General features: G+C 47.9%; 7 protein-coding genes across 7 annotated transcripts; 3 read left to right on the forward strand and 4 right to left on the reverse strand.

Annotated features, from left to right (window-relative positions):
- Window positions 1-4,503: 4,503 nt before the first annotated feature.
- On the reverse strand, window positions 4,504-6,898 carry LAP2_2 (Leucyl aminopeptidase yscIV; the record flags this gene model as incomplete). The annotated part of the gene is made up of 10 exons (XM_049255760.1): window positions 4,504-4,630; window positions 4,711-5,198; window positions 5,256-5,484; window positions 5,542-5,555; window positions 5,613-5,738; window positions 5,795-5,929; window positions 5,982-6,099; window positions 6,153-6,372; window positions 6,433-6,517; window positions 6,575-6,898. 10 exons carry the CDS (start codon window positions 6,896-6,898, stop codon window positions 4,504-4,506), a joined length of 1,866 nt encoding a protein of 621 aa, XP_049105247.1.
- Window positions 6,899-7,430: 532 nt separating this feature from the next.
- Window positions 7,431-7,843, reverse strand: RPL38 (60S ribosomal protein L38; the record flags this gene model as incomplete). The annotated part of the gene is made up of 3 exons (XM_049255761.1): window positions 7,431-7,483; window positions 7,563-7,691; window positions 7,780-7,843. The coding sequence occupies 3 exons, from the start codon at window positions 7,841-7,843 to the stop codon at window positions 7,431-7,433; spliced, it is 246 nt and encodes an 81-aa protein (XP_049105248.1).
- A 334-nt stretch (window positions 7,844-8,177) lies between these two features.
- LOZ57_006747 (uncharacterized protein) lies at window positions 8,178-12,037 on the forward strand (the record flags this gene model as incomplete). The annotated part of the gene is made up of 5 exons (XM_049255762.1): window positions 8,178-8,577; window positions 8,633-8,927; window positions 9,024-9,224; window positions 9,276-9,441; window positions 9,494-12,037. The coding sequence occupies 5 exons, from the start codon at window positions 8,178-8,180 to the stop codon at window positions 12,035-12,037; spliced, it is 3,606 nt and encodes a 1,201-aa protein (XP_049105249.1).
- A 502-nt stretch (window positions 12,038-12,539) lies between these two features.
- ERG12_2 (Mevalonate kinase) lies at window positions 12,540-14,156 on the forward strand (the record flags this gene model as incomplete). The annotated part of the gene is made up of 1 exon (XM_049255763.1): window positions 12,540-14,156. The coding sequence occupies one exon, from the start codon at window positions 12,540-12,542 to the stop codon at window positions 14,154-14,156; it is 1,617 nt and encodes a 538-aa protein (XP_049105250.1).
- A 522-nt stretch (window positions 14,157-14,678) lies between these two features.
- On the forward strand, window positions 14,679-15,907 carry RAM2 (CAAX geranylgeranyltransferase alpha subunit; the record flags this gene model as incomplete). The annotated part of the gene is made up of 3 exons (XM_049255764.1): window positions 14,679-14,935; window positions 15,066-15,170; window positions 15,220-15,907. 3 exons carry the CDS (start codon window positions 14,679-14,681, stop codon window positions 15,905-15,907), a joined length of 1,050 nt encoding a protein of 349 aa, XP_049105251.1.
- Window positions 15,908-16,119: 212 nt separating this feature from the next.
- Window positions 16,120-17,512, reverse strand: CHA1 (catabolic L-serine/threonine dehydratase; the record flags this gene model as incomplete). Its single annotated transcript, XM_049255765.1, has 3 exons — window positions 16,120-17,248; window positions 17,301-17,354; window positions 17,415-17,512. The coding sequence occupies 3 exons, from the start codon at window positions 17,510-17,512 to the stop codon at window positions 16,120-16,122; spliced, it is 1,281 nt and encodes a 426-aa protein (XP_049105252.1).
- Window positions 17,513-18,249: 737 nt separating this feature from the next.
- Window positions 18,250-20,377, reverse strand: MSM1 (methionyl-tRNA synthetase; the record flags this gene model as incomplete). Its single annotated transcript, XM_049255766.1, has 8 exons — window positions 18,250-18,564; window positions 18,617-19,094; window positions 19,151-19,518; window positions 19,567-19,698; window positions 19,750-19,836; window positions 19,889-19,960; window positions 20,027-20,145; window positions 20,200-20,377. The coding sequence occupies 8 exons, from the start codon at window positions 20,375-20,377 to the stop codon at window positions 18,250-18,252; spliced, it is 1,749 nt and encodes a 582-aa protein (XP_049105253.1).
- Between the last annotated feature and the right edge of the window lie 184 nt (window positions 20,378-20,561).

Consider the following 20,561-nt stretch of genomic DNA (forward strand, 5'->3'; position numbering starts at 1 on the left):
ATTACCATCCTCATTTAGAAGTATTCACCCAGTATTTCATATTTCCATGCTAGAGAAATACAATAAAAGGGAAAATAAATTACCACCACCAGATCCAGAACTGGTGGATGGTCATGAAGAATACCAAATAGAAGATATCCTGAACAAATGGATACACAAAAACAAAATTGAATACCTAGTCCATTGAAAAGGATGGGGACCAGAAAATGACACCTGGGAACCAGAAGAACATGTTCAGAATACAGAAGCACTAGACTTCTTTGAACAACAAGAAACATTCAAAGAAGAAAACCCAAAAAAGCACCAACAGGAAAGAAAAACAGCATAATTGCTGCAAAAAATGCAAGGAAGCACTTCATGTTGTGTAAGAAATATAAAAAACAGAACTTCCAAGAACTTTTGTTCTTGTTATTTAATGAAGAAAAGAAAAAGAAGTGTAATGGAAGACTTCTTCATTGATTAAACACTCAAAGATAGCCACTACATGGACTTAAGAAACTAGGTACAGGAAAAAAGTGCTGAAGCACACAAAAAACAACTCTTTTTTGAGCTGAAGCTCAATCTTTCTGAGAGTCAGAGATCTCCCACTCATCATGGACAGTGATGTGGGCAGCATGATGGGCAGCACAGTGGGCAGTGGTGATGTGAGCAGCTTGATAGACAAGATGATGGGCACAACAAACAAGATGATGTTTCAAATGTGCCTGCACTGACTCAATCTGCTCTTCTTCTCCTCTCTCTTCTCTGGCTCTACCCCCCTGCAAACACAGAGGGGTGCCAGGGGTGGCTGCAGACAGAGACAATGCAGACACATGGGCTCTTGCTGTCAATGAAACCCATCCACAGATGGCAGTCTCACATCTGACATTGGCTGTGGTGGCAGCTTTGCAGATTCAATGTCTTTCAACATCAATCAAGGCAGCCACACACACACACTCACTGCACTGCCTTGCAGCAGGAGCAGCCAGATGTTGCATCTTGCACTGAAGATTCAAACACTCAGTGAAGATGATCATGCCCAATCTATCAGCATAGTAGATCAGACTCTGCAAATCAGAGATCCATCAGAGCTCACTCTCTGAATCAACAATCTAAAGTCTGTGTCAGCAAGGAATGGAACAACCTAGACACCAGAAGTGCACAGGACTTGACAAATTCTAGAGCATCAGCACAACTTAGTGCTGAAAACACATCAACAGATGACCATCAAAAACCTCCACACATGCAAAAGATATAGGGTTCTTACCAGAGTACATGGGCAGTGTGCCCCCCAGCACACTTCACAACAGCAGCATCTGGGCATAATGACACATAAGTTGTCAGAATTGGCAAGCAGGGGGAGGCAGTGGGAGCATGGAACACAACTACATCAAAATTGATTAGCAAATGTCCACACAAGTCCAAAAACCAAGACACCAAAAATGTCATGAAGGACATAAACAAAAGCAAAAGTGGGTATATTGCAAAAGGTTAATGCTAATGATGAATAGCATAGATGAGTCAAGAGCTGTTAGTGAAACCAAAATAACAGTAGCAAATGCTACTGCACAATAATGTTGTGGATCAATGACTCACAATGCACAAAAGCAAAACCTCTGTTGCACTGCTTAGCATCAACAAGAGTGCCAAAGCAGCGCAAACAGATCAATTCAGTACTCACACAACATAAAGAATGGTGGGCAGTGAGACAGTGCAGTGAGAGAAGCAGCAAGACATGGCAGCAGTGATGATGTGGTGATGCTCAAGTGAAGGAAGAAGAAGAAAAAGCTTGCACACTGGTGTTGTTGATATTCACTAAGCATTAGTGCCATGCTAACACTGATGACTACACAACCACCAACCATGCTAACACTCACACTAACACTGGCAGTGCGGCGCCACTAATTATCCAATCAGCACCAGCACAACAAAACACCAACATCCAATCAGCACTGGTGCAACAAAACATCAACACTGCACCCCAACACCACAACACTGCAGGCTCCACCCACACCAACACCCAACACTATTGCAAATTATTAACCATACACTTTAATATTCCAAAATTAGGATGCCAATAGCACAATCTGGTGCCAAATTATATCACTATACTACATTTTAGGGCCTCAAGGATGATGCCTACAAGGAAGAGGGGCAATTGTCATGCCCACTGTAGGCTAGGCCTGCTCTAAGAGCTAGTATCTTATTAGTTAGTGTAGCCCTAACCTCACTAAGTACTTAAAGCCACACTGGCCTTCTCCCACAGAAGGTCAGCAATGAGTTCTTCTCTTACTGCACATATAGCAATACTACTTTGATACTATAAGTGCAACTTAGTTACTTTTCTTACACTGTAGACTTGATACATTGTCCTCTAGCATCTATCTTATAGGCTGCCACCTTACATCATGTTATGAAGCAACTCAACATATCTTGAGTGCATTGAAGACAGAATCAATGCTTGAGAATGAATGCAGCATAGAAAAGAGCACAGATTAAGAATGTGAATGTGGTAGAAATGAATCAGACTAAGAAAAATGAAGTGATGCATTATCAACAAAAATTTCAGATTTGAAAGATGAGTGGTCATTCTCTCTCAAGATCTGATCAACTAAGACAATGAAGCTAGTAGTTGAAAAAGAATTGTTACTAGATACAGTAGACATCATTAAGTGTTTTCATTAAGCTCAAATATTAGCACTCTGAATATGCCATCAGCCATGCACATAGAAAAGAGAATTATGAAATGAGAAAACACTTTGTAAAGAATATTTCAGACTTTGTAAAAGCAATTATGAAGCATTAAAAGAAGAAGAAATGAAAGAATATCACTTACATCATCATAATTAAAATCAGACTGACTGAGCTGTGATGTCTGAGAAGAGATCTTAAAGTCTTCAGAGACATAACTCTCTGTTGCATAAATGAAAACTGATGACAATGATATCTCTTCACTTTAATTTTCTTGAGAAATGATAGTAGTTGAGAACTCTGCTTCAGATAAAGCAGAGAATTCTGAAGACATCTCTCACATTGTCTCTGAAGAGAGTCTTGAACAACAACTGATTGAAGTTTTATCTTCAAACTTATTGAGTCATTGTTGCTCACATTTTGACATCTTAATTTAAACAGAAGAAAGACACAGCAAATTATCTCTCTGCCTAATATATTAGTATTGAGAAAAGCTCTTTACAAAGTGTCTCAAGATTCATAATTATCAAGAAGAGAATGCTTGTCTGAAACTCTTATTAAAATAAAGAAGAATGTTGTTGAAAAAGAAAAAGAAAAAAAGAGAGAGAGAAGATTAAGAAAGAGATATTTATATTCAAGAGATTGCTGAGTATCACTAGATGAATTATGAGAAATGACAGTCACTACAGCAACTACATTACAATCACAGAAAAGCTGTTACTCTTGCTGTGATCTTACTGTCACATCTACATCTAGAAACTGAGATTAAATTAAGACTTCATGCTGCAGTCTTCTTACATTCATTACATCAAAAAGAGATTTTGTACAAAATTGTTACAATTACAGTGAAGCTGTCACTCTCACTGTGATCTTGATCACATTAACATCTTGAGAACTAAGATTTATGAAGAGAGAAAAATCTATAAGACTTCATGCTGCAGTCTTCTTACATTCATTTCATTATTTAAAAGAGATTCATAAAATCTTCTTAATATTTAGATAATCATGCTTCATGACATCTGAGATTTGTAAACTTCATAACTGATCACATAATCACACTAATAAAGCTAAACACACAAAATCTGTCACAGATGCTTCTTTATGAAGATTAGTGACAACATATCTAGAGACTTTAGATACTGTTGTAGCAATATAAGTTATCTCTCTCTCTTTCATGCTTAGATCTCTTCATAACCATCCCTCACCAAACTTAACCTCATTTATGAAGGCTGTAAGCCATTGCCACATTATCTGCAACCACCTGATCCTCACACTGATCTAGAAGAGCTATGGAATGTCCATGCAATTTTGATTGTATAGTAGAAGATCATTCTCTGTTCTCCTCTCAGCTTTGAGAGTAAGCTCAAGATGCTGACTAACTAACTAACTAGCTATTTTGGTATTATGTACATTCCATGTCACAAAGGCTGTAAATCATTGCCACATTACCTGTGACCACCCAATCCTCATATAATATATTCAGTGATTATGAGTAATTTTGTGAGAATTATTGAAATTTTGAGCTGTTCTCAGAGTTTCTGATCAAGCAAGATATGCTATCAGTTTGCTACCTGGCCTATAGAGCTATGAAAAGTCTATGAGTGATTTGGTTGTGTAGTAGAAGATGCTCTTGTTCTTTCTCCCTCCAGCTTTGTAGGTAAGCTCAAGGTGCTGACTAACTAGTATCTAACTACTTTGGTATTATGTACAGTAATTCCATGTCACAGCACCTGAGGCTTATCTAGAAGCAAGAACAAGAAAGAATAGGATCATCATCTTCTACACACACAAACTACATACAGATTTTCCATAGTCATATAGGTCAGGTAGCACCTATCCAATTTTCTCTTCCAACAAATCTTTTTCAACCAATCCCCGACATATTGGGTGGTAAAATGTCTTATGTTGCGCAAAGGTGTCAAGGGCGAGGTTTATATCATATTTCTTTAGTGCTCGGTACCTACACCAAATGGAATAGTCAGCCAATAACGAACGGATACCAATCACAGCTACAACAATGCAGCACTTTGGACCACATACAAGGGGCGCACAAATTTCATACGTCCAATCCTCCCAAGTAACTTCACAACGGGCTCCACAACTTTTTTATCCCTAGCCTTTAGCCCTACCTGGAAATAAAGATTTGAGACTTCAATGTTTTCACTTTCAGCAAATCGATATGTTTTACCCATTGTTTCTGACTGTTCGGCAGTCAAAGGCGTTTCGAACAAGAGGATTTGCTCAAGGAAGACAACAAGCTGATTTGCTACCAAGTCCGCAATATCAGAGGGGCTGGGTGAAAAGGACGACTCAGCCTGTGGTCTCCATTTTTTCGCTAAATCGTAAACAACATTGACGAGGGACATGTCGAAATGTGGTTTTGGTGGCAGTCCCGGCTTATAAAACCAAGCATTCCAGTCCACATCCGCAAGCAGCACACTAGAATCCCGGTCTGAGGTGAAAAAGTTCTCTAGGCATGACTTGAACTCAAAGGAGTCCAAGGACTGCCCTCTGAATTTCATGAAATACTAGAATGGCTGCACATAAATATCTTACTAGATTAAGCTGAACATATGCCCACTTACATGAGGAATAAATTTGTCGAACTTCTCCTTACCTATCAAGTTTTCTAGATAAAAGATGAAGATAAAGCCCTTTTCATAAGGGACTGTTGAGAATGCATCATCGGGGTCCTTTCCCTTCAAATCAACAACAAGTTTCGTAAACTCGTGATCGTTTCCGTACCGTTCGACGGCATCAGCCAACTGCTTCCAGCCGATTATTGCGGAGAAATGACGGTGCGGTTCGCCATGGCTGTACAAATGTTGTTAGAGACTGTAAGTGGTCATTCACAACAGATGAATGCCTCACATTGCTGCTTGTATCTTTATTATTAGTTAGCTAGAAATATCTCTTTCAGTGTATAAGGAGCTAGTACATACTCTCCGTTCCAGATATGTAGTCCAGCCCTCATTCAGCCAAAAGTGTTCCCACGAGCAATTAGTGACTAGATTACCGCTCCAACTATGTGAAATCTCATGTGCTATGACATCAATGTTTTGGCGGTCCTAAATATTGTGATCAGGGCTAGAATGCAAATGAACGAAAATTATTTATGTCTCACTTTGGAAATAATGCTTGGTGTGGCAAAAGTATAGACGGGATTCTCCATTCCTCCGTAAGGAAAGCTCGGTGGTAATATGAGGACATTATACTCTCCCCACACATAAGGAAAAACAATATCCTTAAAACGAATTAACTTTGCCCGTAGACGTTAATGGTAAAAACGGCTGATAAGGGCTGATACTAACTCCGATCGCATCCAGAAATTTTTCAACATCAGCTTCAAGCTCCCATTGACACTCTTTAAGGCGGTCTGGACTGGTTGCCACTTTACTGTAGGGGCCTATCGGTGCCTGCACGATATCCCTATTTTCATCATGAATAACAACCAGTGGGATCCGGGTGGGGACAAAACACACCCACTAGCCAGTGCAAAGAGATATGATGGAATTGGCACTTTTTGCTCAAAACGATATTTCTTGATCAGCGGCTGGACCGAAATGACATCAGTACCAAGTGCTACACCGCTTGCAATGACGGGTAGCGCCGAAGATATATTGAAAGTAAATGTCGCCTTCACATCCGGTGTGTCCTGGCATGGGAAAACCGAGCGCGCATGAATTGCCTGGAACTGTGAAACTACAGGGATGATAATGTTAGAATATTGCCGAAACATATCGATAAGACTATTGCACTGACACATGTATGGATGTTTGCCATTTGATGTTTGTTCAGGAGTCAGCCATTGCAGCGCCGTGCACTTATCTGTTGTCTGAACAGAGATCTGGTATACATATTAGACCCACTCGTAGTGTAGAGTTATCAAGTCACTGCCATGTACCTCAATTGTGATGTCTTGACCAAATGGCACTCCGCAGTCCAGGGTAATGACAAGGGCGCTTCCGTAGGGTTCTTCCCGTGGCTTGAGGTGCCATTTAACTGCTTTCTCATCTGCCTTGACATCGTTAATCTGGAGATAGCTCGAATCTAACACAATATTTCTCGATTGAGAATCTGTAGTCGACCTCAACTGATGGCGCACATTGCCTGTTAAGTGCTGTGCTTTGAATTGGATATCAAAACTGGCGGTCGTATGGATTGTTCGGAACTCATTGTAATTGCTGAGAGTGTTTGGGTCACGAAGCGGCTTCTGAGAGACAGCCATTGCAACGTCTGGGGTTTCAGGTGGAACGCAGAAACAAGCGCTGGACTTGATGAGATGAGAATAAAGGAATTCGCGGTGGGGTTGCCGCAACTACCCCCCAGTTGCCAGGATGCGGGGAACGCTTAAGTAACTACTAACTTTACTGCTGAAAAGAGTCCTATTTCTTGCCTTGTCTTTACGCAACTAACCGCACCTATGGGGAAATATGTGTGGATACAGCATAGATCCTGTTGTGTACTATTCGGAAGGGTTGAACTTGATGGGTTTCGTAAGTTAACCATGAGTCATCCAATTGTATTCGGTCAGTATAGTCCTAGCTAAGGCCTAGAATAGCATTTCGCACCACTAAATACCGTAAGCTGTGGAGTCTTGAGCAGGTTGTGTTGGTATCTCGTTAATTCCATCATCAAAGTATTTCAACCTCGCATCGAGATAATACAAATCCCGTTAGGCGACCTATGGCTTCATTCGAGCGGCTTTTCAACACAAGTAGGCTATGTCACAATTCCAGAAGCGAAACAAAGCAGGCGGTTTAGATGGACTTCTTCTTTGTACCACCCTTGGATACATCCACGATTTTCAAGGCTAATGGCCCGAATGTTAGTGTTCAAAGTCTTTTCGAAAAAAGTTGATTTAGATCAACTCTGCGGACGACAACACCTACCAGGAGGTAAACTCTGCTTCAGCTTATCTGCTTTGTCGGAATCACTCAGTACAAGGGTATATAAGAATCGCTTGCATCGGACCTTGAACTTGGTCTGGTTGGTCTTGCGATTGCGCATGATACGTGCAGCTAAAACAGCAAACTCAGGGTCAGCAGTCAATCGCAAACATCGACATTATCATGCTTAGCGAGGTTAGGATTTTGTAAGGGGACTGACATGACGCATCCTTGCGTCTGCAAATCTCGATGAACTGCTTGATATCTGATACTTCGGAAGGCATTGTGTTTAATGAAGGAATAAGACTTTTCTGGTTCTTCCGGCGAGTTGTCTGAAATGGCACACTCTCATACCGTGACTTTTGCGATGATTTCTTGTTGTGGGAAAATTAGGGTTCCAGGTCAGATCTTTGTCATCACACTTGGTTTTGTTTGCCTTGTTTGCTAGCCCTGGCTGGCCAACATCATCAATGGAGACCCGGCTCCGTTTGACATACGAGTACTCCTATCTCCCACCTTAGACCGGGCGGATTTCATTTCCTATCATCTGTGCAAGACACTTGATCGTTACCTCGCCATGATTGGTGGCTGCGATCTTGGAGTGTAGCCCTCTTCATAATGGGGAGGAATGCCGACATCAGCGATGTCCAGGCGGAACAACCGTACCAACCCATGCGTTCAACGTCCCCCACCTCTCTTCGAGCTGAAGCCTGGAAAAGTGATACTACAAGACTCTGCAGCCGCAGGAATGTCTGCCCGAATGGCGATATACCTACTCAAAGAACTCGAAACGTTTCCAGGGTTCGCCGCGCATCCCTGTCCTCCCAGCTACCAGGGAGGCTCGAGTTCCTGGACCGGAAAGATAAAACCATGGCACAAGCGGCATTGGTCGATAAACCGAAAAAGCTAGGAACATTCTCTGGCGTGTTCGTGCCCACTACATTGAATGTATTGAGCATCCTGATGTTCCTCCGATTTGGGTTTATTCTTGGCCAATGTGGCATTTTAGGAACCTTAAGTAAATAGATATCAACGCCCCTTCATATATTTCCAACTTGCTAATGTCTTTACAGCAATGCTCATTGGCTCATATCTCATCAATCTGGTAACAACGATGTCAATTTCGGCCATAGCAACCAATGGCACTGTCCGAGGCGGTGGCGCTTACTACCTCATCTCTCGCTCATTAGGGCCGGAATTTGGAGGCTCAATTGGAATGGTATTTTATCTAGGTTGTGTTCTAAACACCGGAATGAATGCGGTTGGATTGGTCGATTGCCTTACGCAAAGCTTTGGGCTCTCATCGGGGTCATTGTCAACTTTCTTGCCTGAAGGGTTTTGGTGGCAGTACCTTTGGGGAACCATAGTGTTGATTATGTGCACTGGAATTTGCTTGGCAGGAAGTTCCATATTCGCCAGAGCTAGTAACGGGCTTCTAACCGCATTGCTAATTGCAACCTATAGCATCCCGCTATCTCCGCTGCTTGTTAGGCCATTCACGAGCGATAGGCTTCGCATAGTATACACTGGCTTTAGGTGGTCCACCTTACTTGATAATTTGAAGCCACGGTTTACCAAGGGGGCTGCAGGCAGCCAGATTTCTACCAGGGAGAGTTTTCAGAGCCTTTTTGGGATACTGTATCCTGCGACGGGAGGAATATTCGCGTGTGTACTGTCCAACACCCCCTTTCTTTTTGGTTTATTGACATTTTGCAGCGGGGCAAGTATGTCTGGCGATTTAAAAGATCCAAGTCGATCCATCCCCAAGGGTACACTCTATGGGCTCTTTTTGACTTTCGTGACCTATACTGTGGTGGTCTTAGTTATTGCATCGACGGCGACTAGAGAATCGTTGTATAGAGACGTAAATATTATACAAGATGTGAGCAACGACCCAGTCCTGATATATTGCACTACTATGCTAATCTAATTAGATCAATATCTCCGCCAGTCTTATTGTGTTAGGTGAATTTGCAACCACATTCTTTTCTGCTTTGATGGGCTTAATCGGCGCAGCAAAACTCCTTCAAGCTATTGCAAGAGATAACCTTCTGCCTGGTATTTCGATTTTTGCTCAAGGAGCGTCGAAAAGCGACGAACCCACATCTGCTATTATATTTACATTTGTTATTGCTCAATTGACAATGCTATTTGATATAAATCAGATTGCTTCTTTCATTACTATGATTTATTTGATGACGTTTTTGGTGACTAATTTGGCGTGCTTTCTCCTCAAAGTTGGCTCTGCACCGAATTTTCGCCCTTCGTTTCATTACTTTAATTCCTGGACTGCGTTAGCCGGAACTCTTGTGAGCGGTGCTAGCATGTTCTTTGTGGATGGCGTTTACGCTACTGGCTGCATCTGTGTGCTGGTCTTATTGTTTCTGTTTATCCATTATACTACACCCCCAAAATCCTGGGGTGACGTCAGTCAGAGCCTGATATACCACCAGGTCCGAAAGTATTTGCTCAGACTTAGGCCTGAGCATGTTAAATTCTGGCGACCACAAGTTCTGCTTTTTGTTGACAGCTTTGACGCTCAGTACAAGATGATACATTTTTGCAATTCGCTGAAAAAAGGGGGGCTTTTTGTCTTGGGCCGTATCATCGTTACTACAGACTTTGCTGGCGCTGTTCCAGAAGCTAGGCGGGAACAAACTGTGTGGAACAAGTTTGTCGAGTATTCCAAAGTCAAAGCCTTTGTGAACGTCACAATCTCGCCGAGTATTGAGTGGGGCATTAGAAACGTTGTGCTAAACTCTGGACTGGGCGGAATGAGGCCAAATATCGTCGTAATCGACCAATTTCGCAGGCGATATGGCCGAGTCGCTGCAGAGACCGGAGACAACGAATCACGTCAGCCTGGTCCACGGGGAGAATTGAATTCTGTATTGAGGCCGAAGGTTGACGGAAACACCATGAGTGGACAAAGCTACGTGACTGCGTTGGAAGACCTCCTCTATAAGCTTCGCATTAACGTGGGCATTGCGAGGGGGTTCGAAGACATGGAACTCCCTAGCACCAAAGGCCATGCAAAACGGTACATTGATTTGTGGCCCATTCAGATGTCTGCCGAGATATCCGGCGACGGATGCTACAGCAAGAAGAACATTGTGACTACGAATTTTGATACATATACGCTTATCCTGCAATTGGGGTGCATTTTGAATACGGTTCCGTCTTGGAAGAAGTCTTATAGAGTAAGGGTGGCAGTATTTGTTGAGTATGAAACTGATGTTGAAGAAGAGCGCGGAAGGGTGGTACTGTTACTGGAAAAACTTCGCATTGAAGCCGAAGTGCTTGTATTCTGGCTTGCCAGCGGGGATGTGCAATCTTATAGGATCATTGTGAATGGAGAGCGGTCGGGCTTTGAGAATACGACTTTGAAAGAGATTGATGAAATTTTAGAGGAGGAGGAGTGGTGGCAAGAACTACAGCGATTTCGCTGGGGAGACGGTAGAGGGAAAGGGAGAGGTGGGCCAGCGTCTAAACAGCATGGGGCGCGACCAGGCTCATTGGAAGATGAAAACCGGCGGCAGTTTGACGGACTGCGCAAGTTTATCGAGTCCTCTCGGCAAAAGAAATCCGCGGGTAAGCTGGGAGGAATGGCGTTGAGCCTAGGTATGCAGGCCCAACGTCTGGTGGACTCTATGGTAGATTATGGATCAGATGAAAGCGATTCCTCATGCCCCTCTCGCATGCAAGATGACGGGATAGAGCCATATGTGAGCGAAGCCGATGATGAAGGCGAATACGCTGGTGCGGATGAGATGGCCGACGAGCCAACACCGCCAGTGGCGGAAAGCGTGCGAAGGTCCTGGTTGCTCGGCGGTGCAAAGAAGCCTCAGATAGGAGCCGGAAAACGACGAGCAGAATTTTTATCAGAATCTGCGATCACTGACTCGGAGAGCTCCAGCTCGGAGACGTCGACTTCTACTTCGGGGCCCTGGGCGGTAGGAAGGGTGGTGGGCAATGGGGCCTCGTCGTCCCACGAGAAGCCGGGGATTGCACGAACGGCATCGACCGCGCGATTCTCCTCGGCGCCGATCCCTGAAACCAAGATTGCTGCCGAGGAGTGCGCCGGACCTTCAATCATGTTTGCGCCCCCGGAGGGCGGGCCGGCGGGGCCCAAAGGCGGGCAGTCGATATACCAGCGGTCGGCCGTGCAGCATGCGTCCAGCGTCGGGGCTGAGCACGGGAGTAGCCCTGCGTCCGGGTTCCCGTCGCAGGCAGCGGTCTCCATGTCCTTCAACGATCTCCCACGGCGCGCGCAGCACCTCATCGTGAATGAGCTAATAAGGTCGCAGAGCGCTCGAACGGCGGTGATCTTCACGACACTGCCGTCGCCGGCAGAAGGCACGTGCAGCGACCTGCGCAGCAGCGCGTCGTACCTCAGCGACCTGGAGGTATTCTACGACGGGCTGCCGCCGTGTCTGCTGGTGCACAGCAACAGCATGACGGTGACGATGAATCTGTGAGGTGGAGGATTGATATTGACGTGTGGAATGTCCGTAAATAGCTAGCGGGTGGTGCTGAGTAAGCCGCGTGATCTGACTTTAGCTGTGCTGTGATTGGCCGGTTCCCCTCGATAAGGTCCTTGCGCTAGCCCTATTGCAGCCTAGCCCAACCTCGGCAACAGACGGCCAACAGCTTACGTCAGCTGCGGCTGAGCTTGCGCTGAGCCCGGAATATCGTTTCCGCGCGTTTTTTCCCGGCGCGCCAAAGCAGCGAAGAAGCGCAGAACGACGAAGAAGACGAAGAAACAACTGCAGAAACGAGTCCACGCCTGCGCTGCCCATCCCTCTCTCTCTCTCTCTCTCCCCCTCCCACCCTCCCTCCCGCCCTCTCCTCCCTCGGCTCCCTCTACCGCTCGTCCGCCAACGCGCCGTTGTTCTCCTAAGATTGCACACCGTGTAACCACGTTCGTATTGTCGCCGCCGCATGACGGCCGCCCAACTCGTCGCCCCCCCGGCTGCACACATGGATCGGAGAACGGGCGGAAGCATGCGAGGCAGACGGCCCAATGGCACCCACAAGACCGCGTCCGTCGTCGTGCCGCCGCAGCAGATATCAGTCACCACGCACCCCCTCTCCGACGACCGCGCAATCGAAGAATCCACCACCGAAGGCTCCGACGGCATGCCCACGCCCTCGCCCAGCCAGCTCAGCGGCGACGGCAGCTTGCCTGCCGACTCGCCCAGCTCTGCCCGGCGGCCCAATGCGTCGCGGAAGCCTTCCTCGCCCATGGCCCCGACCTTCATGGTCTCCGCGCCCGGCAAGGTCATCGTCTTCGGCGAGCATGCCGTCGTGCACGGCAAGCGGGCCATAGCCGCCGCAATCTCCCTCCGCTCGTATCTGCTCGTCACCACGCTGTCCAAGTCGCGCCGCACCGTCACGCTGAACTTCCAGGACATCGGCCTCGACCACACCTGGGACATCGATGCGCTGCCCTGGGACGCCTTCCACCTCCCGGCCAAGAAGAAGTTTTACTACGACCGCGTCACCACGCTGGATCCAGACCTGGTCGAAGCCATACAGCCGCATGTCGCCAACGTCTCGCCAAACAAGCTGCCCGAGGTCAGAAAGGTGCATCAGGGCTCGGCGAATGCGTTTCTGTACCTCTACCTGTCGCTCGGCTCTCCGCAGTCGCATGGCGCTATCTATACGCTGCGGTCTACCATCCCAATTGGCGCGGGCTTAGGGAGCAGTGCCAGTGTGTGTGTCTGTCTAAGTGCCGCCCTGCTGCTGCAGATACGTGCCTTGGCAGGGCCGCACCCAGACCAGCCTTCGGCTGAATCGGAGGTCCAAATCGAGCGGATCAACCACTGGGCCTTTGTTGGCGAGCTCTGTATCCACGGTAACCCCAGCGGGGTGGACAATACAGTGTCGGCGGGGGGGAAAGCGGTGCTGTTTCGCCGCGGCGACTATTCCAAGCCCCCCTTCGTGAAGCCCATTCTCGATTTTCCGGAGTTGTCGCTTCTGCTTGTCAATTCGCGCCAGGCAAGGTCTACCGCAACTGAAGTCGCCAAAGTTGCAGCATTAAAGCAGAGCCACGAGACCATCACGGAGTCCCTGCTTGAGGGCATCGACCAAGTCACCACCTCCGCGTATGATTTTATCTCGTCGGAGAGATTCGATCACAAGTCCAGCGACACCCTGGACTATTTCGGGACTCTGTTTCGTATCAACCACGGACTGCTCGTCTCGCTCGGCGTCTCGCATCCGCGGCTGGAACGCATCCGGGAATTGGTCGACCACAACGGCATCGGGTGGACGAAGCTGACGGGCGCAGGCGGTGGCGGGTGTGCTATCACACTCATTGGTGCTAGCCGTGACTCGGCGGCTTTCCGGCTCCTTGAACGGCAGCTGGATGACGAAGGATACGAGACCTACGAAACGACGCTCGGCGGCCACGGCGTCGGGGTACTGTGGCCGGCCGTGCTGAAGAACGGCAGCGACGAGGAAGGTGGCGAGGAGATCGACCAGCAGAAGTTCGAGAACGCGGAGGGCAACCAGGGCATCGAGCAGCTGGTGGGCGTCGGCGTGGCCGAGGTGCGCGAGGGCTGGAAGTTCTGGAGACGCGGGCCGCTGGGCTGACGGCGCCGCTCTGGATGCGCGGCCGACGTGGTTTTCTTTCGTTCTTCTGGCATGGCTTGTATACGCTATTAATTCTCTTTTAATCACTGCTCCCACCGGCGCGCGCAGCTTTGGCTGGATTCCTGTTTGTTGTACGGCGTATGCATGTAACTATCTCTGTGTCGTTTCCTGGGCCTCTACTCACAGAACCGAGGCCGCGGCTGCATTCCTCGTGCTGTATGTATAAAGGTGCATATGGATGCCCTGCTCTCTGTCGTAGCTTTCGTGGTCTGGATTCTCAAGCTGGTTGACGTCGACGCCGTTTGCGGCGTTGAATGGCTGCCCGCAGCCATTGTTCTAGTAAACTACATAACTAGTTAACTATCTATTGAACTCGCCCTCGCTCTCTCATACACCAAAAGACCACCCAACCCCTCCAGCTCTCCCTCCCCACTTACGCGGCTGCCAGTCAGCTAGTTATCGAGCTTGTTCTCGCCCAGTTCCGCCTCGTCCATCGCGAAACCCTCTCGCGCCCCCGCCGCCATGGGCAAATACGCCGACTCTCCCCTCTGGGCCTCCGTCACTCCCATTCCCCTAGACGACGGGGCGGACTCGTATGCTACGAGCGAAGGTGCAGATGCTGGTCCGATCGTACCGTTGGTTGCCATCGCCTATTCGGAGGAATACGTCGAGGCGACGGCGTATCTGAGAGCAGTCATGGCCGCCGATGAAATGTCGGACAGAGCGCTGGAGTTGACAGCAGACGTAATTTCGCTGAACCCGGCACACTATACTGTCTGGTAAATACTCCTGTGCCCTGCTCTGTCGTCGCAACCTTTTTGTCAAAGGCCTCAATCTTGCCTGCGAGTGCATGCTATGCATTCTGGTCTACACGAACGTTCTGTGCCGATTAACTTTCCCAATGAGCAGGTTGTACAGAGCGTCTATCATCCGAGCTCTTAAGAAGAACCTCCACGAGGAGATTGCATGGCTAAACAAGATCTCCGTCCAATACCTAAAGAACTATCAGATATGGTATTTAGCTTCCCCCGACGTGCTACTGCTCGCCGCTGATATCTCCTAGGCAGCATCGGCAGTTGATCATGTCTGACAGCATGGTCTTCCCCAAGATTCCTGAGACTGAGCGGGATTTCCTGATGCAGATGTTTTCTCTGGATGCTAAAAACTACCACGTCTGGATTTACAGGACTTGGCTCGTGACACATTTTGGTCTCTGGGATTGCCCCCGTGAACTACAGGACGTAGACATCTTGATTGACTCCGATGTCCGGAACAATTCCGCTTGGAATCATCGCTGGCTGTTAAAATTCAGTCCACGCGACACTAATATTGGTGCCAGAGAAGCTCGGGGCCGCCTCGCTGTGGTTGATGAGGACCTTGTCGACGCCGAAATTGACTATGCAAAGAAAAAGATCCTCATTGCCCCGGAGAACAGGAGTCCGTGGACCTATATCCGCGGCGTCCTTCGTGGCGCTGGGCGGCCTATGGCGGAGCTGAAAATGTTTGCATCCAAGTTCGTCGCTGAGGAGATTGAGGGTGGGGAGGCTGTCAAGTATCAAGTGAAAAGTAGCCTGGCGGTTGAATGGTTGGCGGATGTGCTTGCCGAGGAAGCGAAGGCAAATTGTAAACTCACGGACGCAGTTCAGTGCAACGCTCAGGCGGTGAAAATGCTGAACTTGCTGAAAGAAAAGTATGACCCTATCCGGAAGAACTATTGGGAGTATCGGATTCAGGCCATTACGAATGTCTGAGAAATTCGTTTTAATTGCTAGCTATTCACCAAAGTGAATCTTGTTTTTGTACGCGGCACCCAAAAATTAGTAGTAAAATGAATGGTACTCCGTGCAATGAAAGAATAATGAAGAAATTTTTAGTCTTGCCAACAGAGCGCCCCGTATCCCATGCCAGTATACACCAAACAAAGAATCTAATCGTTGCATTGAAAAAAAGGATAACCACCGTCTTACCAGGCCGAGATACCGTCCTGAGCTCCCCAACCCTCATCCAGTCTCTGTTTCCACTCCGCAGCCATTTCTAAGGAGACATTGCTTCCACCGCAGGTAATGATGACAACACGGCTCTCAGGGCCAAAATTGGGAATCAGGCGTTCAAGGTACGTCTGTGTCACTGTCGGAGTTCCATAATCGTTTGCATTGCTTACTGCATTTTGAGTACCATGGACACGTTTCTCCGTGGCCTTGCTCTTCTCGTTTTTCCACGGCGTGGGACCAATGGCGGCCTCAATGCATACGCCGCATGCCAGCTCCACGAGAAGCTTTTGATCCTCAGCTAAACGCATAACGCCCTTGGCAGCATCGGCATCATGCAGGACCAGCGGGTGCACCTGGATGCCGGCCGGCGGATGAAGTGCATTATCCAGCGTTCTTTGAGCAACTCGAGTGACACCGAGGGATGTAGCGAGCGACGTAATACTGGGCAACGAAATCAAAGAGCCCTTCGAGATAGCTTGCGCTAAGGCATCGCAGCCTTGCGTTTCCGTTGCTATGATGTGAATGTCTTTGCGTCTCTCCATGGAAGCCCCATACATTGACCCTGCCCGTGCTTTGCCGCACATGCGTTGTTGGCGCTCAATCCCCATGATAATTCCATTCATCAGGCCGCCGCCGCCAACACTGCAGATTATGCCATCAACGGCGAGTGCTTCATTGTCACCTTCGCCATTTTCAATATCGGTCTCACGAGGGGGTAGCTGGTAAGCTAATTCATCTACCAGCGTGCTAACGCCCTCCCAAATTTTCTCGTGATCGAACGGGTGCAATGCAATTGGCACAACCGGCGCCGTTCCATTTGCCGGAATTCCGCGCATGGTATCCATAACAATTCTCATCTGTATTCCTGCCTCGTCCAGATTGGCGCCGTGTTGCACAACCGTTGCGCCAGCTTCCCGTAGCTTGTTTATCATTACGGACTTTGTGCTCATTGGTACATAAACCGTGGACGGATACGACAGGGCACTGGCCGCTGTTGCCGCAGCAAGACCAGCATTACCAGCCGACGCGATGAAGAAGTGAAGTTGCTTCTCTTGGTTAGCTGGATCGGAGGCGTAAGAAAGTACTAGATTGCCGATGGCTCTACGGGACATGTTAGTGTTGTGAGTCAACACAGCAGGCTGTTGTGACAAACCTTGACTTGAAAGAACCACTGGGCTGGAGGTTTTCGAGCTTCAGAAAGATGCGACTAGGTTGCAGATCAGCAAACCGGTTGAACATGTTGCTTTGCATATGGTATCAGTCCTACCATCCTGCCGCCCGCGACAGAGCAGTTGATTCAATGAGCGGAGTTTCGACCCATGGCTTTGGCTTTCGCTGCTGGCGAGGCCCTTCAATGCTTCCCATTGTATGAGGGTCAATGAATTGAAACTTATGAAGATAAAAATGACAGATCTCGCTGGAATCTGAGTGTTTGGACAATGCAGTGGGAAGACACAAGATCTATTTATCTAATTGGATGAAGGCACAGCTGCGGTCCAGTATATAAAAACAAACAAAGCAACAGGCTGGTACTTGACAGGGCTCAGGAGTCCATGGGATTGGTTCAAAGCCCCGAAGCTGCAATTTTGAATGAGGCACCCGTGGACGTTCGGCATGGGGAGTTTATATACAGAAATCGGGGACCCGTGGAGGAACAGGGAAGACTGGGCTAGCGGCGGAGCCGGAGTGGATCGGGGTGAGATCATGAGACGCGGAAATGGAACGGTAGATACGAAGATTTCAGGTAACAATAATAACCCAGGAATAAGAATACCCGGAGTGAGCGGTATCAGACTCGGTGCAACCCGCTCGCTACGGCGGCCTTGAGAGCAAAAGATCGGCCGGTGCTTGGCGGATAAAGTTTTCCGCCCGGCGAGAAGTTTTCCGTCGGAAAGTGGGTTTTTGGGCGGCGAAAACGAGACAGAAAACCACCAATGCAAGGAGAACATGGCCTTGGTGCTGCCAGGGCTGTTCTGGACTCATGTCGGCCGACATCATTTTTGCATGGTCGTCGGGTGACGGAAAAAAGAGCAGGAGAGACTGGATGTTGCTCTCCGGCGGACCGGCGTAAGGAGGCACTGCTAGCAAAAAACCACAGTCATTTAATCTTCGACAAGCAAAGGAGGGAACAGCGTGGCCTCTGTTCCTTTTTTCAAGTCCACAAGGGAGACGCCGTAATCTGCGTCGGCACCAAACCTCGCGGCGTCGAAGTGTCTCTTCCCAGGGTCCCCCGCAACACCAAGCATGTCTAGAAGCCGTGCTGCCTTCTCCGGCATGAATGGCTGGAGGAGAATTCCCGCAATCCGCAAGGATTCTGCCGTATTGAAAATAACCCTACCCAGTTTGTCTGGAGTCTGGTTGTCTGGATGGTCAGCGGCTCGAGACCAGGGACTGGACTCCTGAAAGTATTTGTTTGTCTTCGAGATACAGTCAGTGATCGATTGCGTCATCAATATTGAACCAAATTACCTCGTAGATAATGCTCAGTATACTTTCAGCCGCCTTTCGTGGATCTAAGTTGTCCATATGTGACTTTGTGACCTCACGAATTCCTTCTAGCAACTCCTGGTGTTTCTGATCAGCCGTCGACGGGTTTGGAAGATAGCCGCCAACGCCCCATTCAATGCTCTTCCGGACATTCCACTTTTTTGAACGCACAAGCCGACTTGTTAAGTTTCCAAGTCCCCATTGCAGGGTCTTCTTGTATCGCTCGGTGACAAACGCATTCTCATAGTCGGCATCACTAGAAAGCCCTCCATCATGAGCAAGATAGAATCGAAGGGGATCAATGCCAAACCGTGTCAACGCATATATCGGGTTGACAACGTTTCCGGTTGATTTGGACATCTTTTCTCGTCCGATCGTCCAGTGCGCGTGGGTAAGGATGTGGTGTGGTGGTGGGAGATCAAGGGCTATGAGGAATGCTGGCCAGTAGACGCCATGAAACCTGTTTGACCATTCAGCTTTGATGAGTACTTTGGGTTGAATTCCATGAGTGTATACCTTATGATGTCCTTGCCGACAACATGCACGTTTGCGGGCCACAGACTTTGATTTCCTTTACCAGGGGTAAACGGATATCCAGTGTAAGTGAGGTAGTTTACCAAAGCATCCAGCCAGACATATATCGTCTGTCTTTCATCGCCTGGCACACGTATGCCCCAAGATAGTCGGTGCACTGGTCGTGAGATCGACAAGTCTGTTAAACCAGCAGATACGAACCGGACGACGTCTTCCATGTACTTCTTTGGACGGATGAAATCCGGGTTTTGTTTGTAAAAATCGAGAAGTCGTTCTGTCAACGCAGAAAGTTTAAAGTGATAATTTGTTTCCGAGGACCATTCGACCTCTTTGCCTGTTTCTATGGTGGACTATCCGTTCATTAGTTATGAGGTTCAGATCCCTATCATGACCCTTACCATTATCTTGCGACCCGTTGCTGGATCCAATGTCGCGTGAACTGCGTTGGAAGGATAGAATGCCTCATCGCTCACGGAATACCAGCCATCGTGCTTTGCTTCATAGATATATCCGCGATGATCAAGCATTTGCTAGTATATGTCAGAAGAGATCCCCCTCTGTTTGTCGTTGGGACCACACACCCAGAAATATTGCACTGAGTCGCCATGTTCTGGGTCCGTGGTGCGAATGAAATGGTTGTAATCGATGTTAGCCTTGCGTGAGAGATCCTGGTGGCTGGGGGATTAGATATCGTTTGAGCCGTGCGAGGAGGCCCGGTACCTTGAAAGTCTGGCAAAATTGGTCACATAGCTCTTTTGGTTCCAGGCCATGAGCAGCAGCAGCTTGTTGGATCTGTGTCTTGCTTTAGCAGGATTTCTTTGCTTGAGTAACTGGAAAACAGCTGGCTGCACACAATACCTTCATGCCATGTTCATCCGTGCCCGTTAGCAATTGTGCATTTGCATTGCCAAGCAAAACCTGCCAGCGTTTTAAAATATCAGCCAGAACGAGAGTATAAAGGTGGCCGACATGAGGTGCTGTGATACCAGGTCAGTCGCCAGAAGCTACCGATCGGATTCCCGGCTCCTTACAGGAATTGACATAGAAGATGGGCGTAGTAACGTAGAATGGCTTGTCTACCCTAGGTGCGGTGGGTGGCGCGCGGTTTGCCGAGGAGGCGTGTCGACACAAAGTGCAGACCCATGGATGTCTCGCGGCCGTGAAGCGACGGGCAATGCGCGGGGAAACGCGAAGCCCAGAATCCAGCATTGCTGTTGGTGAGCAGAATTGTTCATTGTATGAACTTGTAAGCTTAGAAGCTCCTGTTGTTGATGTAGTTAAGTTAACTTAACTAGTTAACTAGTTAGTTACTAGTTAACTAGTTAACCTAAGAGTACGAAGCATGATAAATGTCAACTTTATGGGAAAGCTCTGCGCCAGCCAAAAACCCCCG

Source organism: Ophidiomyces ophidiicola (genome assembly GCF_022830035.1).
Source record: "Ophidiomyces ophidiicola strain CBS 122913 chromosome Unknown scaffold_55, whole genome shotgun sequence".
Classification (NCBI taxonomy): Eukaryota; Fungi; Ascomycota; class Eurotiomycetes; order Onygenales; family Onygenaceae; genus Ophidiomyces; species Ophidiomyces ophidiicola.